Source organism: Agelaius tricolor, unplaced genomic scaffold (genome assembly GCF_023055355.1).
Source record: "Agelaius tricolor isolate 1412-34295 unplaced genomic scaffold, bAgeTri1.0.p SCAF_19, whole genome shotgun sequence".
NCBI lineage: Eukaryota > Metazoa > Chordata > Aves > Passeriformes > Icteridae > Agelaius > Agelaius tricolor.
The window spans coordinates 1,420,561-1,442,768 of record NW_027269279.1 but is presented as its reverse complement, the minus strand read 5'-3'; the positions used below and the strand labels follow the sequence as shown (position 1 = coordinate 1,442,768).

General features: G+C 59.2%; 3 protein-coding genes across 5 annotated transcripts; 2 read left to right on the top strand and 1 right to left on the bottom strand.

The window, feature by feature from the left end:
* Positions 1-94: 94 nt before the first annotated feature.
* Positions 95-10,196, top strand: LOC139598444 (testis-expressed protein 2-like). Of its 3 annotated transcripts, XM_071444864.1 has the most exons (13): positions 98-761; positions 3,323-3,490; positions 4,804-5,684; positions 5,769-5,969; positions 6,111-6,408; positions 6,821-7,035; positions 7,181-7,333; positions 7,424-7,523; positions 7,676-7,808; positions 7,907-8,044; positions 8,283-8,495; positions 8,885-9,005; positions 9,641-10,196. In XM_071444864.1, the coding sequence occupies exons 3-13, from the start codon at positions 4,815-4,817 to the stop codon at positions 9,764-9,766; spliced, it is 2,568 nt and encodes an 855-aa protein (XP_071300965.1). In that variant the 5' UTR covers positions 98-761; positions 3,323-3,490; positions 4,804-4,814; the 3' UTR covers positions 9,767-10,196. The 3 variants fall into 3 exon arrangements, with proteins under 3 accessions (XP_071300964.1, XP_071300963.1, XP_071300965.1); XM_071444863.1 differs by lacking the exons at positions 8,885-9,005; positions 9,641-10,196 and having other exon boundaries at positions 95-761; positions 7,208-7,333; positions 8,283-8,877; XM_071444862.1 differs by lacking the exons at positions 8,885-9,005; positions 9,641-10,196 and having other exon boundaries at positions 96-761; positions 8,283-8,877.
* A 518-nt stretch (positions 10,197-10,714) lies between these two features.
* Positions 10,715-20,427, bottom strand: RPL3L (ribosomal protein L3 like). The gene is made up of 10 exons (XM_071444687.1): positions 20,317-20,427; positions 17,502-17,694; positions 16,460-16,628; positions 15,226-15,361; positions 14,311-14,497; positions 13,403-13,563; positions 12,731-12,832; positions 12,556-12,651; positions 11,922-12,041; positions 10,715-10,771 (listed from the first exon to the last, which is right to left on the bottom strand). The coding sequence occupies exons 1-10, from the start codon at positions 20,425-20,427 to the stop codon at positions 10,715-10,717; spliced, it is 1,332 nt and encodes a 443-aa protein (XP_071300788.1).
* On the top strand, positions 20,390-22,152 carry NDUFB10 (NADH:ubiquinone oxidoreductase subunit B10). The gene is made up of 4 exons (XM_071444861.1): positions 20,390-20,598; positions 21,328-21,466; positions 21,720-21,859; positions 21,970-22,152. Exons 1-4 carry the CDS (start codon positions 20,451-20,453, stop codon positions 22,065-22,067), a joined length of 525 nt encoding a protein of 174 aa, XP_071300962.1. The 5' UTR covers positions 20,390-20,450; the 3' UTR covers positions 22,068-22,152.
* The last annotated feature ends 56 nt before the right edge of the window (positions 22,153-22,208 follow it).

The following is a 22,208-nucleotide window of genomic DNA, read 5'->3' as shown; positions in this document are numbered from 1 at the left end:
CCGTCCCTCCCTTCTCCGAGCCACCCCCGTGTCTGGCCCTCCCCGTGCCACCCCCGTGTCCCTCCCCTGTCGGTGCCACCCCCGGTCCCTCCCCGGTCCCGCCCCTGAGGCCCCGCCCCGCCGCCCGCAGAGGGCGCTGCGGGCCCGGCGGTGCCGGGGCGGTCCCGGGGTGCTCCCGGTAGCGGGGGGACCCCGCTCCGAAGCCCTCGTTCATCCCCCGGGAGCCCCGGCCCGGCCCGCAGCCCCCGCGCGGGGTCCCCGTGGCGGCGGCGGAGCGGGGGCAGCCCCGGCGGGGGCGCGGGGGGGCGCGGGGCGGAGCGCGGAGCCCGCTCGGGGCTGCGGATGCTCCGTCCGGCACCGCCGGTGGCAGCGGGGCGGGCGCCAGCCCGGCTCTGGGCGTCTGTAACGGGCAGCGGGACCGCGACGGAGCCGCCGGTACCGGCTCTTCAACGGCGGTACCGCCACCGGTACCGGCAGCGCTCCGGCCCTGCTATCCCGGCACCGACATCAGTCTTTGGATCCCGGCACCAGGACCGAGCGGCCTCGCTGACACCGGCACCGTCACTGACACCGGCACCGTCACTGACACCGGCACCGGCTCTTCCTCCCCGGCACAAGGTCCGGTGTCCCCGGCACCGGGACTGACCCTCGTTATCCTCCCCCGGCACTGGGACCACTCCGATTCCCCGGCACTGCTCGTCCTTGTCCTCCACCGGCACCGACCGACCCTTCCCGGCTCCCCGGGCCCCCCCCTGCCGCAGGTACCGGCGCTGCGGGGCCCGGGGCGGGTGGCAGGGCCGGGCAGCCCCGGTTTCCCCAGCAGGGCTGGGGGCGGTTGGGACCGGGGGTCCCTCAGGCGCTCCCGGGTTCTGGGGATGGTGCGGGCACAGCAGGGACCACCCCGTCCCGGGATTGGTGCGGGCACAGCAGGGACCACCCCGTCCCGGGAGCGCAGAGCGGGGCCCCCGGGGCATGCGGGCTCTGACCGGGGCCCGTGGTGGGCGCGGGGGTCCCGGGAGGAGGAGGTGACAGCCCGGCGAGTGGCAAGGTGAGGGCTCTGAAGGTGAACCTGGGCAGGTTCCAAAGGGGCTGAGCTGCTGCAGCTTCCTTCTCCTTCCAGAGATCAGCAGCACAAATCCCTGCTCGGGGACTTCATCCAAAACCGCTCACCGGGGTGAGTCCCCGGGCTTGGGCTCTGCTGGGAGCGGCGCCTTCCTTGGCGCAAGAGGAAGAAATTTTGGTGCCTTTTGGCCAAAACGCGGCTCTGGCTCCGCTGCCCCGGCCCTGCGGGGGATGGATCCCCGCTCCCAAAGGCCAAGGGACGCGGCCGGGGGTTGCGGGACCCCGGCGTGGGGCCGCTGCCCCTGTGGGTGCTGCCGCTCGGAATTAGGTCAGGCTTGATCCATCCCGGGCGGGCTGGGCTCCCGCCGCAGCCCCGGGCATTGATGGCTCCGTGTGGCAGGAGCCCGGGCAGGGGGAGGAAGGGGCTCGGCACGGCGGGGAGCGGGGACGCGCAGCCTCACCGGCACCGCACGGCAGGGAGGGAGGGATGGAGGGAGGGAGGAGGGGGATGCGCTGCTTTGAAAGCGCCTCCCGTAAGATCCACCGAGATCAGAGGAGCGGGATGTCAGGGGAAGCTCCAAATAGACTCCAGGGCCCCGTACACCTCAGCGGTGTGGATCTGCAGGCGGTGGAAGGAGCTGCAGCTGCCAGAAGCTCCCGGCAGCATCATCCGTCGGATAATTGCTCCCTGCAATTCCTGCGGCGAGGCTGTGCCGGCGGGAATGGGATGGATGTGGGAAGCGGCTGGATCCTTCCCCGCGGCTGAGAGACCCTGGGAGCTGCAGGGGCCACGCAGCTCAGGAAGACCAAGTGGAAATTGGGAATGAATGGCTGAGACCCAGGAGTGAGGCAGAGCCCAGAGAGAGGCAGGGCCAGGCTCCAGCCCTGGGATGCCCAGGGTGCTGGAGAGGCTTTGGGAGTGGATCCTGGGGCTGGCAGGCTCTCAGGCATTCCAAAGCCCACCTGGCTCCTTGCTCCCCCAGCGGCACAAAACCCACCCCAGTATCCTCCAGTAAAACCCCTGAGAAGCAGCGATGTGATGTGGAACCGGGGGCAGGGGATGGAGCTGGGATCCCACACTGCCCAGCCTACTGGCCAAAGTTACATCTGAGCTTGCAGAATTCCCTCAGAGGCACCCCAGTGCTCCCTGATCCCGGGATAATGCAGGGACAGCCGGGCTCTGTCACGGTGCTTTGTGCAGATAATCAGAGAGGGATTTCCAGCTCCTTTGGCTGCGTGAGGAAAGCGCTGCTGTGGTGCCATGTCCCCGCCAGCAGCGCCACTGCCACCCTAATTAACCACAGAGGACTGAGGGAAGTTAATGAAGTTGATATTTCAATTAACTCCCTGATCCTACAGCCAGAGCAAACACCAAGCAGGCAGTGCCCACCCGGAGCTGCCACCCTGCCAGGCTGTGCCAGGACACCTCTGCTGCCCTGGCCACGTCAGGGAGTGTTGCAGGGGGACACACTCCAGGACACCAACCCAAGCTGGGCCACAGCTTGTCTCTGTCAGGCCCTGAATTTGAACCAAAGCTGGGAGCAAGGGGTGGAATTTTGGGGCTGGAATCCAGGGAGAGGCTCACTGATGGTCATGGCCTTGGTGTGCCCTCACACAGCGAGGGGGGACACTGTCATTAGGGGTCTTGTGTCCCTGCCCTGCATAGTGTGACCGTCCTGGGCTGGGTGTCCCACTCAGCAGACATCCCCCTCAGCCCCAGCCTTCTCAGGGATGTCCTGGAAGGGGTGGGATCACCCCTGGGAGCTGTTTGCTGGCACCTCCAAAGCCACCATCACCCCACTGCCCTGTGACCCCATGAGCCCACCCAGCTGCCCCCATGACAACCCCTGCAAGGACCTTCATGTCCAATTTATCCTGCAAAGAGCACAAAGATCCCCCTGATCCTGCAGGGCCACAGCCTGGGGATGAGCTGCAGGCTGGGAGGGGGCCGGTGCTGGGGCACCTCCACACTCAGTGCTGGCTCTCTGGAGCCTGAGGCAGCAGCAAAGCCTCCCCCAGGGCTGCACCTCCCTCTGGGGTGCTGCTGCTGCAGCCAGGACACCCAGCAGGGTCTGTCCTGCTGCCCCAACCCTCCCCAGAGCTGGCTGCAGCAGCAGCAGCAGCAGTGTAGCCCCCTCTGTACTCACCATCCCTGCCAGAGGAGAGCTCCCATACAAACCCAGGCTATTATTATCTCTGTCTTCCACCGTGATAATGGTCTCTCAGGAAACAGACTTCTTTTTTTTTTTTTTTTCTTTAGCTTTTGAAACCCACGAGTACGGGAGCGGTGGGAACGGAGAGCTGGGCACGGTGGAGTGAGCACAAGGAGCACCGAGGCCAGCACAGGGAGACACTGTCCCCTGACCTGGCAGGGACACGGAGCAGGGACCGGCCAGGACCCTCCAGGGACCAGCCCAGGGGTGTTCTGGTAGGAGCAGCCAGGGGTGGTGGGCAGCACTGGGCATACTGGGCATACTGGGAGTGGCTGGGATGGGCCCATGAGAGCCCTGCATGGTGAGGGCAGGGGGCAGCAGTGCTGGGTGGGAGGGGGACAGGGCCCTGCAGGGTCAGGGCAGGGATCCCTTGGAACCACAGAACCATGGAATGCTTTGGGCTGGATGGGACTTTAAGAGGGAAGGGACCTTAAAGGCCATTCCTGCCATGGACAGGGGCACCTTCCCTAGAGCAGGGCCCCTCTCAGGCCCAGCCCCACTGCTCATTTGCCCTGCTCACTCCTCGTTTGGCTGTTTTGGTGCCTTGCCAGAGGTGCCAGCAGTGCCACCAGCACCCGCCAGGCTCTGCCGGGGGCTGGGACCAGCGGGACAATCACCCGTGGATGATCTGGGGTTAACAAGTGGCTCCTGCAAAGGAGAAGCAAAGCAAGAGCTGAGATTATATAAAGGGGGCTGGAGGCAGCTGCGGCACAGGCTGTGATTAATTCCTGGCACCGAGGAGCTCTGAAGATCCAGGGCGGTGCAGTGTGAGGATGAGGCAGCCCCAGGGTCCCTGGGATGCGTTCCTGCTGCTGCTGCTGCAGGGCTGCTGTGAGGGGAAGGGGGCAGGGAGGGGCTGAGCACTCCAGGGACCCGCTGGGAGCTGACTCAGCACCGCGGTGGCCCTGCAGAGCCCGTCCTGCAGAGCCCTTCTCCCTCCCAAAATCACCGAGGGGACACGGCTCAGGGGGGCCAGCCCGTGGAGAGCAGCAGTGAGGGGTGATGGGGACAGGACAGCCCTTCCCTGAGGCCATGGGTCCCCTCAGGACAATGGAAACTTCGTGTCAGAAAAACTTTTGTCCTCTGCACCCCCAGTAAAGGCAGAGATTGCTGACTGGGCACCGGGGCTGCAGCTTGGGCTGGCTCCAGTTTGGATCCATGCAGTGCTCGAAGCAGGGGCCAAACCATGAACTTTCAGAGGAGTCAGGGAGTCCTTCCCGCTGGCCCGACAGCCCTGGGCTGGCGCTGGGAGCAGTGGAATATCCTGGTGTGGAAAATCCCCCTGTTTGGCTGCAGCCCTGGCTGGCAGCTCCTGGCTCTCCCAGCCCCGTGGATAATTGCCTGGCTGGGGTTTATCCTCCTCGGCCGAGCGGGTTCCCACACGCAGCCTTTGGGGGAACAGGCTGGCAGGGGCCCAGCCCGGTGTGAGGGCCGGGGGAGGCAGGAGCGGGGCAGGGCTGGATGTTCTGTGCCCCGCGGTGACACGGACCCTTCCAGCTCTGACAGCCGCTCCCCTGCCCCTCGGCAGCGCCGTCGGCGATGCGAGCGATGGCAGACCCGGCTGCGGTGGCAGCAGACGCCTCTCCAGCCCTGGCACCGTGCCCGGGCTCCCCTCGGCCCGGGGACATGGAGGCACCGACGCCGCACGCCGGCGGCACCGGGGAGGACGGAGGCGGCCGGGACGGCTGCGGGCTCCTTCCCACGGCCGACGGGGACACGAAGCGTCCCCCCTCGCCCCAGCCCGAGGGGATGCTCCTGGCCGAGCTCCCGCGGGCCCCCCAGCCCCGGCTGAGCCCAGCCCGGTCTCGCACGGCTCCGCCGTCGCCCAGCGTGTCACCATCGGAGAGCCGAGCCGCGCTGCTCCGGCTGCGCGACGCCAGGCTGGAGGACACGAGGAGGCGGCTGTCGGAGGCCGTGCAGGAGCCCCTGAGCCGCCTGAGCCGCCTGATGGCCGAGGAGAGCGGCCCCAAGGAGCCGGGGGGCAGCCCCGGGGGCGGCCGCGGGGCCGGGGCCCGCCGGCTGCGGGACTGGACGCCCTGGGAGCCCACCCAGAACTGCCGCTACGAGATCTGCTCCTACGGGGACGTGATCCAGGTGGTGGAGGTGGCGCAGAGGGACACGGAGCCCCCGCCGGTCCCAGCGGCCGAGGAGGCGCCGGCGGCGCGGCCCGGGGGCTCCGTGCCGGGCAGGGCTCTCGCCGGCATCGCCCTCGTGGCCTACGGCTACCTGGTGCTGCCTCTGCCGCCCTACGCCGCCGGGCTCTGCCTGGGGCTGCTCTGCGGGCTGCTGCTGGGCTTCCTCGCCATCCTCCTCCTCGTGCCCAAGGCTCCGCCGGCCGCTCGGGGACCCTGGGGCCGCCTGCGCCCCAAGCTGCTCCCGGGGGAGCCGCGGGAAGCCCCCCACCTGCAGGTAGGAGCGGGGTGCTCCGGGATGAGGGGCCGGAGCTGTCCGTGGGGAGTGGAAGCAGCCGGCTCCCTCCTCCCCATTCTCCAGGGCTGGATGAACCAGCTGCACGTGTACGACCCCGAGCTCTTCCACCCTTCGCTCACGCACTCGGTGCTCGCCGTGCTGGACGGGGCCACCCTCAAGCTGTCCTACCCCAAGAGCAACATCCCGCGCCGAGCCACCTTCGAGGAGGAGATCCTGGACGCCGTCTTTGTCAGCCACCGCTGCTACGACCTTACAGACGCCAAGGTGGGCCCGGGGGTCCCCAGGAGCCTCCCTCCCACGGGGACCCCCCCCCCAGCCTGGCCCGGACTCACCCCACTCTCGGTGCTGCAGGTGTTCCTGAGCCCCCCAGTCTGGTTTGGGCTCACCCCACTCTCGGTGCTGCAGGTGTTCCTGTGCCCCCCCAGCCTGGCCCGAAAGCGGACGTGGAACAAGAAATATCCCATCTGCGTGCTGCTCCCCGAGCCGGCCGAGGGAGAGGGCAGCGAGGAGCAGCAGGACACAGAGCCTCAGGGGGAGGAGGGCAGCAGGAAGGTGTCCCTGGCCGGGCAGGACACCCCGGGGGACAGCAGGGACAGGTGCCTGTACCTGTTTGGGAGGACGGGGCGGGAGAAGGAGGAGTGGTACCAGCACCTCGTGCAAGCCTCCCGTGGGACAGCCAGCGGCCACAGTGACACCAGGGCAGGTGAGGGGCAGGAACACAATGCCTTGGTGGGCAGCAGGGAGCGTGGGGGGATGTGGAGGAGCCCAAAGTGTAGCCAGGAGGGTTCAGGTGGGTGGCATGTCACTGGTGTCACGGACAGGCATCATGTCACAGCTGATGCCATCCTGAGTGAACAGACTGGATATTAGGAATATTGGATATTAGTGAATATTGGATATTAGTGAATATTGGATATTGGGAACAATTCTTTCACTGCAAGGGCTGTCTAGGCCCAGGGCAGGGGTGGAGTGCCCATCCCTGGAGGGGGTTAAAGCCATGCGGATGTGGCACTTGGGGACACGGGTTGGTGCTGGCCTGGGTGGTGCTGGGGAGTGGATTGATGACATCAGAGGGGTTTTCCAAGCTCAGGGATTCTGTGATTCCACATCCCCAGGCACGGGATGGGCCCCACAGAGCAGCGGCAGCAGCAGTGGGGACAGCACTGAGGACATCCCATCCACGGATCCCTCCAGGGATGTGTCAGGAAGCACTGAGGAGATTTACCTGGACTACAGCACCTACATGGCCCGATTTGTGCCAGCACAGGGGGCAGCCAGCCCAGAGAGGAGCCCTTCTCACGGAGCTCTGGGCAGCCCCACACCCACAAAGGTGAGAGGGACAAACCCAGCACTGGGAGTGGGGCTGGAGGCTGATGGAGCCACGCTTCCAGGGTGTGGCTTGTTTGAGCAGCCAGGCCCTGGGGCAGGGAGCACAGACAGCAGGTGCCACTGCTCACAGAGCCACCTCGCTGCAGGGGCTGGTGGCTGCTGTCCCCCCCCAGGAGGACACGGCCAGCATGGCCTGGATGAACGCCCTGGTGGGACGCATCTTCTGGGACTTCCTGAGGGAGCAGTACTGGGCAGAGCAGGTGTCCAACAAGATCCAGAAGAAGCTGAGCAAGATCAAGGTGAGAGGCAGGAGCATCACTCGGGGAAGCCCTGTTCCCAAGGCCCCATGGTGAGTGGTGACTGTCCCCATGGGGGTTTTCCTCCATCAGCTCCCGTATTTCATGAACGAGCTGACGCTGACAGAGCTGGACATGGGCACATCCATCCCCTCAGTGCTCAGTGCCTCCAGCCCCACCATCAACGAGCGAGGTAAGAGCCCCACAGAGGCACAGGGATCCCAATGCTGCCTCCAGGATGGCTTTACAGAGCTGCCAGCCCAGAGCTGGGAGGGCTTGGCAATGCACAAGCAGCTCTGACCCCTGTGGTGCTGACCTGATCTGCCCTGTCCCTCTCCCTGGCAGGGCTCTGGGTGGACATGGAGGTCACCTACAGCGGCTCCTTGCAGATGACACTGGAGACAAAGATGAACCTCAGCAAGCTGGGGAAGGAGAGCTCTGCAGAGGAGAGCGGCCCTGCAGAGGCAGGCAGAGAGGGGTAAGGAACCTGCCCATGGAGGGGCTCATCCTGCTCCTCCTGCCCCGGCGAGGCGAGGCCGCTGTCCCCGAGCAGGCTGTGACCTCCTGGGCTGGCAGGGCCCGGCCGCGGCTGATCCTGCTGGCAGACAGCGACGCCGAGTCCTCCAGCGCCGGCTCCTCCGACGAGGACGATGCCACCAGTGCAGAGCCCGTGGGAGCCCCGGGGGAGCGGCTCCCCCCACCCGGCACCGAGGGGTACGGGGGTGCTGGGGATCTGCCTGTGCCACGGGGGGCACGGGGAGGGGACGGGGGCACACAGTGCCACAGCAGCACGGGGGCATGGGGACGGTGTCCCTGGCAGGACACACACAGCTCATCGTGGCAGCTTCCAAAGGGGACTCTGTCCCTGTTCTCTGTCCCTCTCTGTGCTGTGGCAGGGGGCTGGGGGACCCCCAAACGCAGCAGGGCTGAGCTGGGGTCCCTCCTGCTCTAGGCACGTCAGTGGGAACAGCACGAGCAGGAAGATCCTGCGCTTCGTGGATAAGATCGCCAAGTCCAAGTACTTCCAGAAGGCCACGGAGAACGAGTTCATCAAGAAGAAGATGGAGGAGGTGTCCAACACACCGCTGCTGCTGACGGTGGAGGTGCAGGAGCTGGCAGGAACCCTGGCTGTGAACATCCCTCCGCCACCCACCGACCGTGTCTGGTACCAGATCTCCTTCCCCCACATCACATCCCACTGCCAGCGCCCCTTGCTCCCTGCAAGGAGCCAGCCCCAGGGCTCTGGGCTCATCTTGGCACCAACAGCCCCAGGCTGCTCCCCAAAGGGGCTCACATCCCACTGCCAGCACCCCTTGCTCCTTGCAAGGAGCCAGCCCCAGGGCTCTGGGCTCATCTTGGCACCAACAGCCCCAGGCTGCTCCCCAAAGGGGCTCACAGACCTCAGGCTTATTCCTCTGAGTCTGCACCCAGGCCAGGACAGATCTGGGCACCCTGAGCTGTCACCTCCTCCCTGAAACCCCTCAGTGAGGCTGCCTGGCCTGTGCCACACCTGTGGCAGGTGATGCTTTCTGCCTGTTTCCTTTCCCCTCCCAGGTACAGCTTCCGAGTGCCCCCGCAGCTGGAGCTGAAGGTGCGCCCCAAGCTGGGCGAGCGGGAGGTGACATTCCTGCATGTCACAGAGTGGATCGAGAAGAAGCTGAAGCACGAGTTCCAGGTGCCTGGGCTGCTGTTCAGGGCCTCAGCAAACCCTGCTGGGCCTTGGGCGCTGCTGCCATCAGGGAGAGGCAGCCTCAGTTCAGGGCAGTTGTTTCTGCAAAAAGCCAGCACCGGTCTGGTCTGGCCAGCTTGGAGCAGTGAAGATACAGAACCCAAATAATGAGCTCAAGGGCTGAGGAAAAGTGATTTCCTCCCATCATTTGCAGCCCTGCCCCAAGCAGGGAGGGTTCAGCCCCAGAAGAGATGAATCCACCTGTCCATTCTGGTTTGGGGATGTTTGGGAGATTTGCCTTCCCAAGGGTTCGTGTTCAGCCTCTCACCTCTGCTCAAAGAGCAGAAATGTCCCCACAGATATTTAGGGTCTCCCAAAAGCCACCCATTGTGGATGGTTTCAAAATGCTGGTCCCTCCCCTCTGCTGTGACCACCCCTGCAGTCATTGAGGTGGCCAGGGCAAAGGGAAACTGTCCCTGCTTGTCCCCATCCAGAGCTGGGACCCTCCTGGGGCTGCTGCTGTGGGGGTGGGAGCCCAGAACCTCCAGTTTATCCCCACATACCTCCTGCCAAGCCACCTCCAGGAGCGTCCCCATGGTGTTCAAACCCACTGATTTGTTATTCTGGCTTCCTCTTTGTAGAAAATTCTGGTGATGCCAAACATGGACGATCTCATCATGCCCATCATGTGCTCTGGCCTGGATCCTTGGCCCCGCAGCACGGGACTGCCCCAGGACCCACCAGCCACGGGGGACAGGAGGCTCTGAAGCACAACCCAGGGGCAGGGACACTGCCCAGAGCTCAGGGACCTTGCTGGGACGTGGGACAGCCAGGCCTGGCCGCTGCCTGCAGCCAGGGCTGTGCCTGGATTCATCCTCATGCTCTGCTTGTGCAGATGAGCCTCCTCAGATCCTGCAAGCACACGTTCAGGGCCCAGCCAGGCTGCTGGAGACCCAGGGATTCCACGGCCACGCTCCAGGACTCCTGGTCAAGCAGGCAGCTCTGGGAGGGCTGGGCTTCCCACTGTCTGCTTCCAAAGAGGGTGCAGGACACCTGGATCACGGCACTGAAGGAGTTGGGATCATTGCTGATCCAGAATTCCCAGCTCTGGGGCATCCCCCCTCCCCACAGGCAGCTGGGCTGCAAGGACAGCATGGGTGGGAAAGGCTCCCAGGTGAATAAATCCATCTCTGCCCAGCCCTGCCTGGCAGCCCTCTTGTTGTGCACAAATTCCCACCTCTGCCAGGGTCCCTGCCAGGATCAGGGGGCTTTGAGCAGGGAAAAGCCCCCAGGTTGCACTTTCAGCATGGGAAAAGCGGTGCTGGAGTGTGTGGGAGAGGCACGAGGGGACAGGCAGGGAGCCTGGGCAGAGGCAGGCCATGGGCTGGCCCAGTATTCCCAGTGGAAACTGGTGCAGAAGTGCTGGAAGGTTCTCTGCTGGATGAGAGGGGGGAGAGACCTCCTGGTGATTTGGGTGAGAGGGAAAAATTCACTGGGAGGAAAGGAAAGGGAGGATCCAGAGGGCAGAGCAGACACTTGGCTGTCCCAGTTAGTCCCTGTCCACATGGGCCAGTCCCAAATGCCACTTTTCCCATCCCCACCTGCTGAGGAGCCTGAGAACAGGCAAGAGACCCCTCCAGAAGGAGAGAGGAGCAAGCATGGCTTGGAGCCCCTTTATTGCAAGTGCCCAGCCAGGCAGGCTTGGATCTCTGTCCTTAGAGCTCTTCCTGCACACCTGGCTTCTCCTTCACCAAATGTTTCTTCTGAGGGCCCTGGAAGAGAGCAGAGAGGAGAGTTTGGATTTAGGGACACACAGACCTGGCCTGCATGGCTGTGTCTGAAAGAAAGGCAGCTCGGGCCAGCAGCTGACAAGTGGGATTATCCCACAGCAAATCAATCCTATGGGAGTAGGTGGCAGGAATTACTTATGTCCCTCAACTTCCAGACAAATGTGATGTTTTACCACAGAATCCATGGGGCAAAATGGCAAAGAAAAGAGCTGCAGCCAGGTCAGGCCTCCTCCTGTCACCGTGCTCCTCATCACAGCAGCTCAGGGCTGGCAGTGACACAACAGGCTCCTGACACTGAGCTGAAGGCAATCAGCTTAACCTCTAAAGAGCTCTGCAAAGGCAGTGCCTCACCAATCCCCCTGCCAGCACTAAGGAGGCTTAGCCAGCTTCACATGGCATTTCTGGCTGACAGGCCAGATCCAGACCCTGTTTACGTCTGCGTGGGACACAGGCACTTGTTTCTTTCCCTTTTCCTTCTCCTGGTTTACTCAGTGCTTCCTCCGCTTCAGACTCAGACTCACACCAGCCTGGTGAAGGCTGCAAAGCTATTCAGGAAACTGCTGTGTTTGGATTATTTAATTATATTATTTTTTGCCCCGGGTTTAAGAAAAATACACTGCTTGGCCTTCTTGAAAGCTTCTGACAAAAGCATCACAAATCTGCATCTGAATTTGACCCAAACTTTTTTTCCTCTGAGGACATTAAAGCTATAAATCATTCCAAACAAATCAAAGCAGTGCACAATTCCGAGTGAAAGGCACCATATGGCCAAGACAGTGCCTGCCAAGTTAACTGCTGGTTTAAAACTTCCCATGGTGAATGGGAACTGGTTGTGCATATGGTCTTTTATTTGCTGGTTGAGTTGTCTTGGATCACTCACACAACCATCCTGTTCTTCCTTAGCATCATTTCTGCTGTGTGAACCAAATTCATGGCTGCCTTTAGGCAAGAGAGCCTCAAACATTGGCTCTTGGCTGTTGTATCAAGGAACACACCACAGAATCATGGAATCACAGAATCCTGGGATGGTTTGGGTCGGAAGGGACACAAAACTCATCCAGTTCCACCTCCCTGCCCATGGAAGGTGCTTGGTTGAAGTCAGACAGTTGCTGTGGCAGCCCAAGGAACTCACCATGAAAGCTCTCTTCTCCTGAGCTGTCTGGAAGCGGCCGTGGCCGAATTTGGAAGTGGTATCAATGAATTTGAGCTCGATGGCTTCGTGGGCCCGGCGGCTCGTGTGCACCAGGAGGGACTGGGAAAGAACAGCAGGGGAATCATCACAGAACAGCTGGGCTCATGGAAGCAGGGCTGGAATATCCTCTAAACAAATATCCCCTCAGAAATCTGTGTTCTCAGAGCGACACCCTGGGGCTCAGGTGGTGGAGAGCTTGTAGAGCTGCTCTTTGCTCAGCATTGCACAGAATCAGCCAGGCTGGAAAAGACCTCTGAGATCACCAAGTCCAACCTATGACCTGACACCACCTTGCCACCCAGACCATGGCACCGAGTGCCACATCCAGTCTGTCCTTAAACAGCAGGGACTCCACCACCCCATCCCTGGGCAGCCCATTCCAGTGCCCACTCACCTTTCTGTGACAACCCAAGGTTTCCTTTCTGAAATGAACCACAGCCCTCAGAGCTCTGAAGCTCTCCAGCTCCATCCACTGCACCAAGGACCCAGCCAGCATCCCTGCCCAGCACTTGGAGAGTTCTCCATGTGGGGAATGAGCTCCTGGGGAGCTGCAGCCCATCCCAGGTGCTCTTACCTTGCGCAGGGTGAGCACGCGCTTCCTGGTGCCCACCACGCAGCCCTTCAGCATGAGGAAATCATTGTTGACCTCCCCATAGTGAGGGAAACCACCCTGTGGGGAGAGCAGAGGGGTTGGTGGGCAGGAGAGCTGGCTGGGAGGGTCAGGGGGGCACAGCCCTGTCAGCCCTCACCATGGGCGTGATGGTTTTCTCAGTGATGTCGTAGTGCGTCGAGGCGTTGTTCCTCACCACTTTGCCATCCTCCACGTGGATCCCGTGGCCAATGCGGTAAATCTGGGGACACACAGGCAGGGGGGTGGAGATTCTCCTGCCCCTTGCTGAGGAGCCTTACAGGGTGCCAGAATCCCCCACAGAATCACGTGGTTTTTGTTGTCATTATATTGCAGAAGTTCTATTATCAGTACATTACAAGGGTTCCGTATTGCTGGAATTTCACACCTCCTTGATGTTTCTTGTAGGCAGCTCCTCTGGGCACTAACTCTGCCTTGTCCTCACAGCAGCCAACTAACTCCAGTTCTCCTTCAACCAGCCAATCCACTCTTTTATAAGACTGTTCTTATTGGCTACAGGTGTGGCCTGTTAACATCAGGCCTGCTCCTAATCTTTAATAATTGGTTCAGCTACAACTCTTTAGGGGATAAGAGTACATTCTATACCACCTTCATTTACCCATACTGAATTCCCCTACAGGTTTTCACCACGGCATGCCCTCGAGCAGCAGAAAATCACCAGGAAGGACATGGAGATGTCCAGGGGAGCATCCATGAGGATGCAGGGAGCTGAGGGCAGCGTGGGGAGGAGGGTGTGACGGGATGGGAGGCCTGGGGAGCCCCCTGGCCATACCTTCTTGTTGATCTCGGTGCGGTGGTGGTAGCCCTTCTGGCCAGCCCGGGCAATGGAGTAGCCCACGCGGGCCGGGTGCCAGGCCCCGATGCAGGCCACCTTCCGCAGGCCCTTGTGCGTCTTCCTGGGCAGCTTCTTGGTGTGCCAGCGGCTGGTCACCCCTGGGAGCGTGGGGACAGTCAGCAGGGCCAGCTGGGGCTGGGGAAGGACAGTCCCGTGGCTCTCCTAAAGGACAGTCCCTGGGGGACAGTCCCATGGCTCTCCTGAAGGACAGTCCCTGAGGGACAGTCCCATGGCTCTCCTGAGGGACATTCCCTGAGGGACAGTCCCATGGCTCTCCTGAGGGACAGTCCCATGGCTCTCCTGCAGTTCTCAGAGGAGGCCTTACTGGGAGGAGATCAGGAGCTGTTCTCACTTCCCAGGGCTCTGATCAGACCAGGAGGTGTCTACATGGGACGCCCACACCCCTGCACATGTGGGGTTTGAGACATTCACACCATCACAGAATGGTTTGGATTGGAAGGGACCATAAAGACCTTCCAGTTCCAGCCCCTGCCATGGGCAGGGACACCTCCCATTAGACCTGGTTGCTTCATGTACTCACAGTGCCTCTGAGCCTCCTGGGAGGAGACCTTCACTGGCCTTAATCTCAGGGAAAAATCTTTCCAACAGAGATTACCTTGTCAGCTCCTCTGTATCTACACCAGAGGTGCCCCTGTTGAATTTTTCCCTTGCTGGAATCCCTGAGACTAAGGAAACCGAGCCCTGCCACAACAGAACTGGATGTCATGCTTAAGATCCTGAGGCTTTTTGCTACTCCCTCCACAGAAAGTTAGGGGCTCTCAGCGTGGTGAACACTCTCCTACCCCAAAAGCACCTGTGAGGAGCACAGCCCCAGAGCCCTGTACCTTTCATGCCGTGGCCCTTGGTGACGCCGATGACATCGATCATCTCGTTCTGGCTGAAGACACTGTGCACAGAGATCTGCTTCTCCAGCCTCTCCCGCACCCAGTCGACCTTCTCAGCCACTGTGCCCCCATTCAGCTGGATCTCCATGATGTGGGCCTTCTTCTGCCTCAGGGGGAGCAGCCTCATCTGCAGCACACTGTGCTTTAAGGGTGGCTCCTCACCCCACAGACAGGAGGGTGCAGCAGGGATGGGTCCCTCACAATTTGTGAGGGGCACAGGGGTGAGCAGAGCCACTGCTTCACCTCTCTGCCACAGTCGCCCCCTTTCATAGCAGCCCTGGGTCAGCAGCTCTTTATATCTGGGATTTTATGGAGCCAACTCCTTGTCCTTGAGCCCAGAGACCCTGCCTGGCCTCGAGCCAGCTTAGCTCTCCCCCAGACCCCAAAGCAGCCCTTAACTCCAGGGATCAGCATTAAAATGGGCCCCACGTGTATCCAGCAATCAGCATCTGGCAAAACTGTGCTTGCCCATGGGGTTATTTTTGCCTAAAACATTTGACACCAGTTGCTAATTTGAGGTGATCATGAGGTCCCTTGCTGACACAGGACTCAGGACCTGCCCGGGCTCTGCCCTGCTCCTGCTCTCCTCCATGGGGTGTGTGGGTTCCCATTGGGGTGTGGGGGCTCCCCAGGGATCCCAAACCACAGCCCCCATGGCAGCCCTGGAGCAGGAGCTCTGGGAGGGCACTGGGAGCTCAGGAGGCAGCTGGAAAGGTCAGCCAGGACCTTCCATTCCCATCTCACACCCTCTCAGCCCCTGTGACCCCACCAAAACACCCCCTGATCCCATGTCCAGGCCCTTGAGAGCTGAGGAAGCCCCCGAGCCCCCTGCCCATGCCAGGGGGAGGCTCTGACCTGTGTGTGCATAATGACACGGATGACCTTGCAGTACTTCTTCATGGCTGCAAAATCCTTCTCCAGCTGCCTTTTCCCAGCCTCATCCTGCCATTTTTTGCAGTACTTGGTGAACGCCTTCTTCTTGCTCTTGTGCCTAGGGACAGCAGTGGTTGAACACCCATCAGAGCTGATAAAGGGCTGGTGACAGCACAGAGAGGGGACAGGTCACCCTGGCAGCCACCTCCTCGGAGGCACAAGGAACCTGTGGATACCTGAGCCTCGCCTGACTGTCAGGACCTTGAGGTGGGAAGAGGGAGGTGGATAACGAGCCGTGAAAAGGGCTCCTTCAAGGGTAATTCAAACCTTTCTGCATGAGGAATGCAGCTGTCTCTCACTGACTGACTCAGCACCGTCAGAACAGGCGCAAAATCAGAGGCAGGAGAAAGCGGGGATCAGAGCCTTGGGGTGGGTGCGTCTTCATGGCACTTACAGGGGATTCCTGCAGCCAGGAAATCATTTCCCGGCTACCTGTGGGTACCTGAGCCTCACCTGACTGCCAGGGGCTCGGGTGGGAAGAGGGATAAGCCATGAAAAGGGCTGACAGGAGCAAACAGGGACCAGAGGCTGTGGTGGGTGGGTGGCTCTCCATGGCGCTGTGACAGGAGACGCAATTCCCAAAACGAGGAAATTCGTGTTCCAGCTTCCCTCTCTGCTGAGGGGGTGTTGATATTTATGAGGGTCTGGGGCCACATTCTGCATCAATTTCCCCCCCGGCAAATCTGGTTTCAGTCCAGCTCAAGGATTCTGGTTAAGTGGGGAGCCGAGGAGCCCGAGCTACAGGAGGGAAAAGGAACCTGCCACACGATATTGTAGAGAGAGCTAACTTGGTTCGGCTATTAGAATAAATTTACATATGCAAATACTGCTCCCCAGCAGCGGGCTGTCTGCAGTGTCCCTGTGCATGACTAAATAGGCAGCAGTTTCACTCCACAGGAGCTGAGCTGTTTGGGCATCCTGGAGAGCCTGTGGAATTCCTGCCAGGGATCCCTCACAGGCAGCCCCCCAGGAGACCCCCACTCTGGGGATCCTAGGATGGAAAAGCCCTCCCAGATCATCCAGTCCAACCTGTGAGTGATCCCCGCCTCATCCCCCAGCCCAGGGCACTGAGTGCCACATCCAGGGCTGCCTTGGACACCTCTACCCCCTCCCAGGGCAGCCCCAGTGTTTGGTGACCCTTTTTGGGAGCCCGTACCAGTTCTTGTAGAAGCGCCGGCGGCACTCATCGCTGATGTGCTCAGCAAAAACAGTCTTGAAATTCCTCAGGCCCTTGGGGGTCTCGATGTAGCCCACGACCCCCACCACCACCATCGGGGGCGTCTCGATGATGGTCACGGCCTCCACCTCCTCCCGCTTGGACACCTCTGCAAGGCAGCAAAGGGAAGGGGTGCCAGGCACCCTCTGGGATCATTCCCTGGAGGATTCCAGCTGTCACAGGGAGTGCTGGCGGCCAGGTTGTGTTTGATGTCAGCCACCCACAGCCTCCCCACCTCCCAAACTCACCATCCCAGCGGGGAGAGTTCCACACTCAGCCCATGCTGAGCTGGCCTTTGACCATCCAAGATGTGGACAGCCAGGATTTAACCCAGAGCTGTGGGCTCCACTGTCAAGGACATATTTTAAGAAAAATCCTTTTGCTGGGATTTTTTCTCCTGAGAAGCCGAGGGGCCTCAGAAACGAAATGCAAACAATGATTATCTGCTGCTGTGGAATGCAACAGGTGGATCTGTGATTGGTCTCAGGTTGTTGTTTTTAATTAATGGCCAATCACAGTCAGCTGGCTTGGACTCTCTGGTCAGTCACAAGATTTTATTATTATTCCTTTCCTTTCTATTCCTTGCTAGCCTTCTGATGAAATCCTTTCTTCTATTCTTTTAGTATAGTTTTAATATATAATTTTCTTTTAATATAATACATTTAACATAATATATTATATATACTTAATATATATATCAATATATGTTATATATATTTTTATATAATTTTATATAATATATTTTAATATATTTATAATATATTTTATATATTTAATATTTTAATATATTTTAATACAATATATTATATATATCATAAAACAATAAATTAGCCTTCTGAAACATGGAGTCAAGATTCTCTTCTCTTGTCCTGGGACCCCTGCAAAAACCACCACACTCCACCACCCTTTCCATAAAGAGCCTTTCTTTCCCCAGGAGCCCACTCCCCCTTTTCCTTTGCCTCCCCGTGCAGCCCAGCCTTACTGAGCCCGGGCCGGTGCACCTCACGCACGGTGTGGGTCATGCCAGCCTTGTAGCCCAGGAAAGCTGTCAGGTGCACTGGTTTGCTGGGGTCATCCTTGGGCCAGGCCTTCACCTTGCCCCGGTGCCGGCGGCTGCGCTTGTGGGGCAGGAAGCCCAGGTGGCCGTGCCTGGGAGCCGAGAACTTGCGGTGGGACTGCGGAGGGAACCACAAAGGGAGCTGCACTCTCAGCCCAGGGAAATGGGGAGATGGGAAACATGGCAAAAACACAACAAAAATGCCCTCCTTTCAGATGGGAACGCCGCCACAGAGGGCTCTTCACTGAGTCCTAACAGGGCAGGGTTTTGTTCAAGCTTCTGTCGCGGACATGGAAAATGGCATAGAGTCCTGGATTGGTTTGGGGTGGAAGGGACCTTAAAGCCCATCCAGTGCCACCTCTGCCATGGCAGAGACACTTCCACTGTCCGAGGGGGCTCCAAGCCCCATCCAGCCTGGCCTTGGGCACTGCCAGGATCCAGGGGCAGCCACAGCTGCTCTGGGCACCTGTGCCAGGGCCTGCTCACCTCACAGGGAAAGGATTTCTTCCTAACACCCATTCTAAATCTACTCCCTGTCATTGTGAATTTACTAAATTTCTGGACAAATGATGCCACTTAAATAAAAAACTTGACATCATCTCCCTCCTCCAGCTTCTTCTGAAGGACTTTGAAGAAGAAATACATTCTTTACTAGGTCTGTCTTTCTGTGCTCTTAATTATAACAAATTATTTTGTATCCTGTAGCACCAAAAAGGCCTGCTTGGAATTCCTGGGCTTCGTGTCATCAAGGCAAATGGCACAAAACAAGCAAAGCCAAGGACTGGGAAAACAGGGGAAAGAATGCCCAGAGGAATGGGCAACAGGGACATGCACAGGTTCTAAAGGCCCCTTGAAAGCCAGGTGAGAAGAGATAAACACATAAACCTCAACCACAAGCAGCAAAGGGTTAGTCCTGCACCCACTGCAGCTCCTTCCTAGCTCAGATCAGTCCCAGCGCCCGGCTGTGCTTTCCACCAAGCTCCTTTTCCAGCCTCAGTGGGGCTCTGAGGATTCTGCCCCCATTCCTGTGGCACCGCCAGGAGCACAACCCAGCCCTGCTCGCCGACCCTCGCACACACAGCAGAGCTGTACCAACCATAGCACGTCTTCAGGCCGGGGCAGCAGCAGAGAGAGGCTGTCAGGAGGTGCCTCCCCAGATTAATACTTGAGATGGGAATGGGTCTGAAGACACAAATTTAGCCGCTCGCTTCACCCGCCGCGATATTCATTTCATTCCTGGCAGGTTGGACACGACAGTTGTGGTGTGATAAAGGTCACTTGCTGCTGGCTCAGTTTACGCTTCTCCCTCCTGAACAGCTCTGATGTGAATGGCAGGAATTGGGGCAGTTTCCTGAATTAGGGCAGTTTCCAAAGGGGGTACCACACACCCAGAGCTGTGAACACCTGCACCAGGTACCCCCAGCACAGGCTGAGAATCTGTCAGCCCAGGATTGTGATCCTGGCTGGAAAAGAGATTGAGACAATACATCTCAGAATCACAGAGCAGTTTGGATTGGAAGGGACCTTAAAAATCATCCAGTGCCAACTCCTGCCATGGGTGGGACACCTTCCATGGCTGAGAGGGGCTCTCAGCCCAGGTGTCCCTGCGTGCAGGGAGGGCAGAGCAGGGACCCAGTGGCAATGGCACCAGAATCACAGGCAGGAGCTGATCCCAGGCAGTTCTGCCTGGACACGAGGCAGAGCTTTATCCCTGTGCAGTGACCGAGCACAGATCCCACAGAGAGTGTGGAGGCTCCCTGTGAAAAATGCCAATCACTTGTTTTTAGAATTTTAAAAGTTTAATAAGTAATAAAATGGTTATTAAAATAGTAATATAATTAGAGTAATAAAAATTTGGACAATTAGGATTAGGACAATATGAGACAATAAAAACAAAGAGTTACAGACAGTCCGGGTACTTTTTCTGGGCAAAATAAGCCTGAAAAAGGACTCACGTTAACAGAGGATTAACCCTTAAAAGCAACAGCCTGTTGCATATTTATACATCTCATACACGATGCATAAATTCCATTCAAACACAGGATTCTGGCTGGGCAGTGTCAGCTTCTTCCTCTGAATCCTGACGGTGTTTTCAGCGGGCTGAGCGAGGCAGGAAGAAGTTCGTTTCTTCTGATAATGGGGCAATAAATCATTTTTCTCTGAAAGATTTAGGTGTCCTGTGGCTGCTCTCTCGGTGTGAGTTCTTTCTTAAAAAAAAAAAAGTATCCTACATAGCATAGTTTCTATTTTAACATTATGTCATAACCTAAAACTATATTTAATACACTACTTAAGAAAATTAATACAGCATTACTTTCTAACGTAACACATATAATATTCATTTTAATATTTGCAAAAAGCCAATCATAAAATACGCATTTTTCACAGAGGGGAACAGTCGGGATGGCCCTGGGAGCAGGGATGGGGGACAGTGGGGATGGCCCTGTGAGCAGGGATGGGGACAGTTGGGATGGCCCTGTGAACAGTGAGGGGAACAGTCGGGATGGCCCTGGGAGCAGGGATGGGGACAGTGGGGATGTTCCTGTGAGCAGGGAGCAGTGATGAGGACAGACGAGATGGCCCTGTGAGCAGGGATGGGGACAGTCGGGATGGCCCTGTGAGCACGGATGGGACAGTTGGGATGGCTCTGGGAGCAGGGAGCAGTGAGGGGACAGTCGGGACACGCTGTGGGCTCTGCCGGTCCGTCCCATGCCGGGCTCCCCTCACGGAGGAGGCACACCCGCACTACAACTCCCGGCGTGCCCCGGGGCCGCCGCCATATTCCGGTGCCCAGCCCCTCGGGGTCGCCGCCATGTTCCCGCGTTCCCGCCCCCTCAGGGGTCGCCGCCATCTTTCGCTGCCGCCGTCGCCGCGATGCCGGAGGATCACGACTGGGAGGCGTACAAGGTGCCGCCGACCCGCACCCCCGTCTCCGAGAGGACCACCTCGGTGCCCAATCCCGTCGACTACTTCCAGAGCGCCTTCAACTATGTCCTCGACGCGCCCGTCACCTTCATCCGAGGTAGCGGCGGGACAGGACATCCTCCCCTCATCCCCGTCCCCTTTCCCGTGGGAGTCGAGCAGCGGCTCGGGGATGGGGACACCGGGATGGGCACACAGGGGAACGGGGCAAAGGCGTGAGGACACGGGCACCTGGACAGGCAAAGGGCACGCGCAAGGACACAGGGACACTGGTCCTGACAGTACCGGCACTGTACAGGACACCGGGACACAGGGACATTGACAAGAACACAGCATGGACACAGGGACACAGACAAATACATGGCCTGGACAGAGGGACAGACACAGGAACATGAGACACAACATGGACACGGACAGACATGGACAAGGGACGCAGTAGAACACAGCATGGACACAGGGACATGGGACAGACAAGAACACAGCTTGGATAGGACAGACACAGGGACATGGGACACTGCACAGACATGGGAACATGGGACAGACAAGAGCACAATATTGGTAGTGGGACAGGGACATGAGAGACAGTGTGGACACTGTGACAGATACAGGGACATCAGGACACGGCTCGGACACTGGGAGAGTGCAGGGGATACAGGGATACAGTGACAAGGACACAGCACAGAGGGGCAGACACACAGCTGGGCACGAGCTGGACACAGTGTGGACCCACTGCTGCTGCTGGGGAAGGTGGCACCGGGCAGTGCCAGCCCTGTGTGGGCTGTGCTGCCCTCGGAGCTGGGCCGGGTGTGTGACCGGGCTGTCCCTGCAGACTGGATCGAGCGGTGGCAGAACAGGAACAAGTTCTACTACTACCACCAGAAGTTCCGCCGTGTGCCCGACCTGAGCCAGTGCCTGGAGGGCGACTACCTGTGCTACTATGAGGCCGAGGCTCAGTGGAGGAGGGACAGGTATGGCTGCCCCTGGGCTGTCCCCAGGCCAGCTCACAGCAGAGCACACAGCTCTGGGACCTGCAGCATTTTGGGGATGCTGGGGTGCTGAGGCACCACCTCCAGCCCACCCTTTACACATCTGTGTTCTGCTGTGCCTGCTGCACTTGTGGGCATGGTGGTGTTAGGGACCAGGACGCTGAAAATCCCAGAGCTGACATTCCACAGGGTGTCCTCAGCCCTTGGTTCAGCTCTTCTGTCTGTGTTCCCGCAGGATGGTTGATCAGGAGATCGTGGAGATAGTCCGGGAAAGGATGGCTGCGTGCAAGCAGAGGGAGGGGCCCAACCAGTTCCAGAACTGTGCCAAGGAGATGGAGCTGCTGGCACAGGTCACCAAGGCCTACCAGGACAGATGTGAGTGTGGCAGCAGCACACAGGGCACCGGCTCTGAAATCACATCCCACATTCAACATGGAACACAGGCTCGTGGGAGGCACTGCTCAGGCATCTCCTTTCTTTTTCAGACGGTGATCTGGGTTTCCATGGCAATGCACGGACATGCCTGATGAAGCAGAAGCACAGGATGATGGAGGAGAGGAAAGCAGCACAAGAAAATCAGTAGAGCTGAAACAGTTCCTCCCTCCATGGTGCTGGTATCCAAGTGCATGTTGCTTCCTTGGCCTCCACAATAAACAGACATCTGTACAGTTGGGCTCTGTATTCATTCTTTGAAGAGCTCTGCAAGCCCTCAGCTCCAGGCACT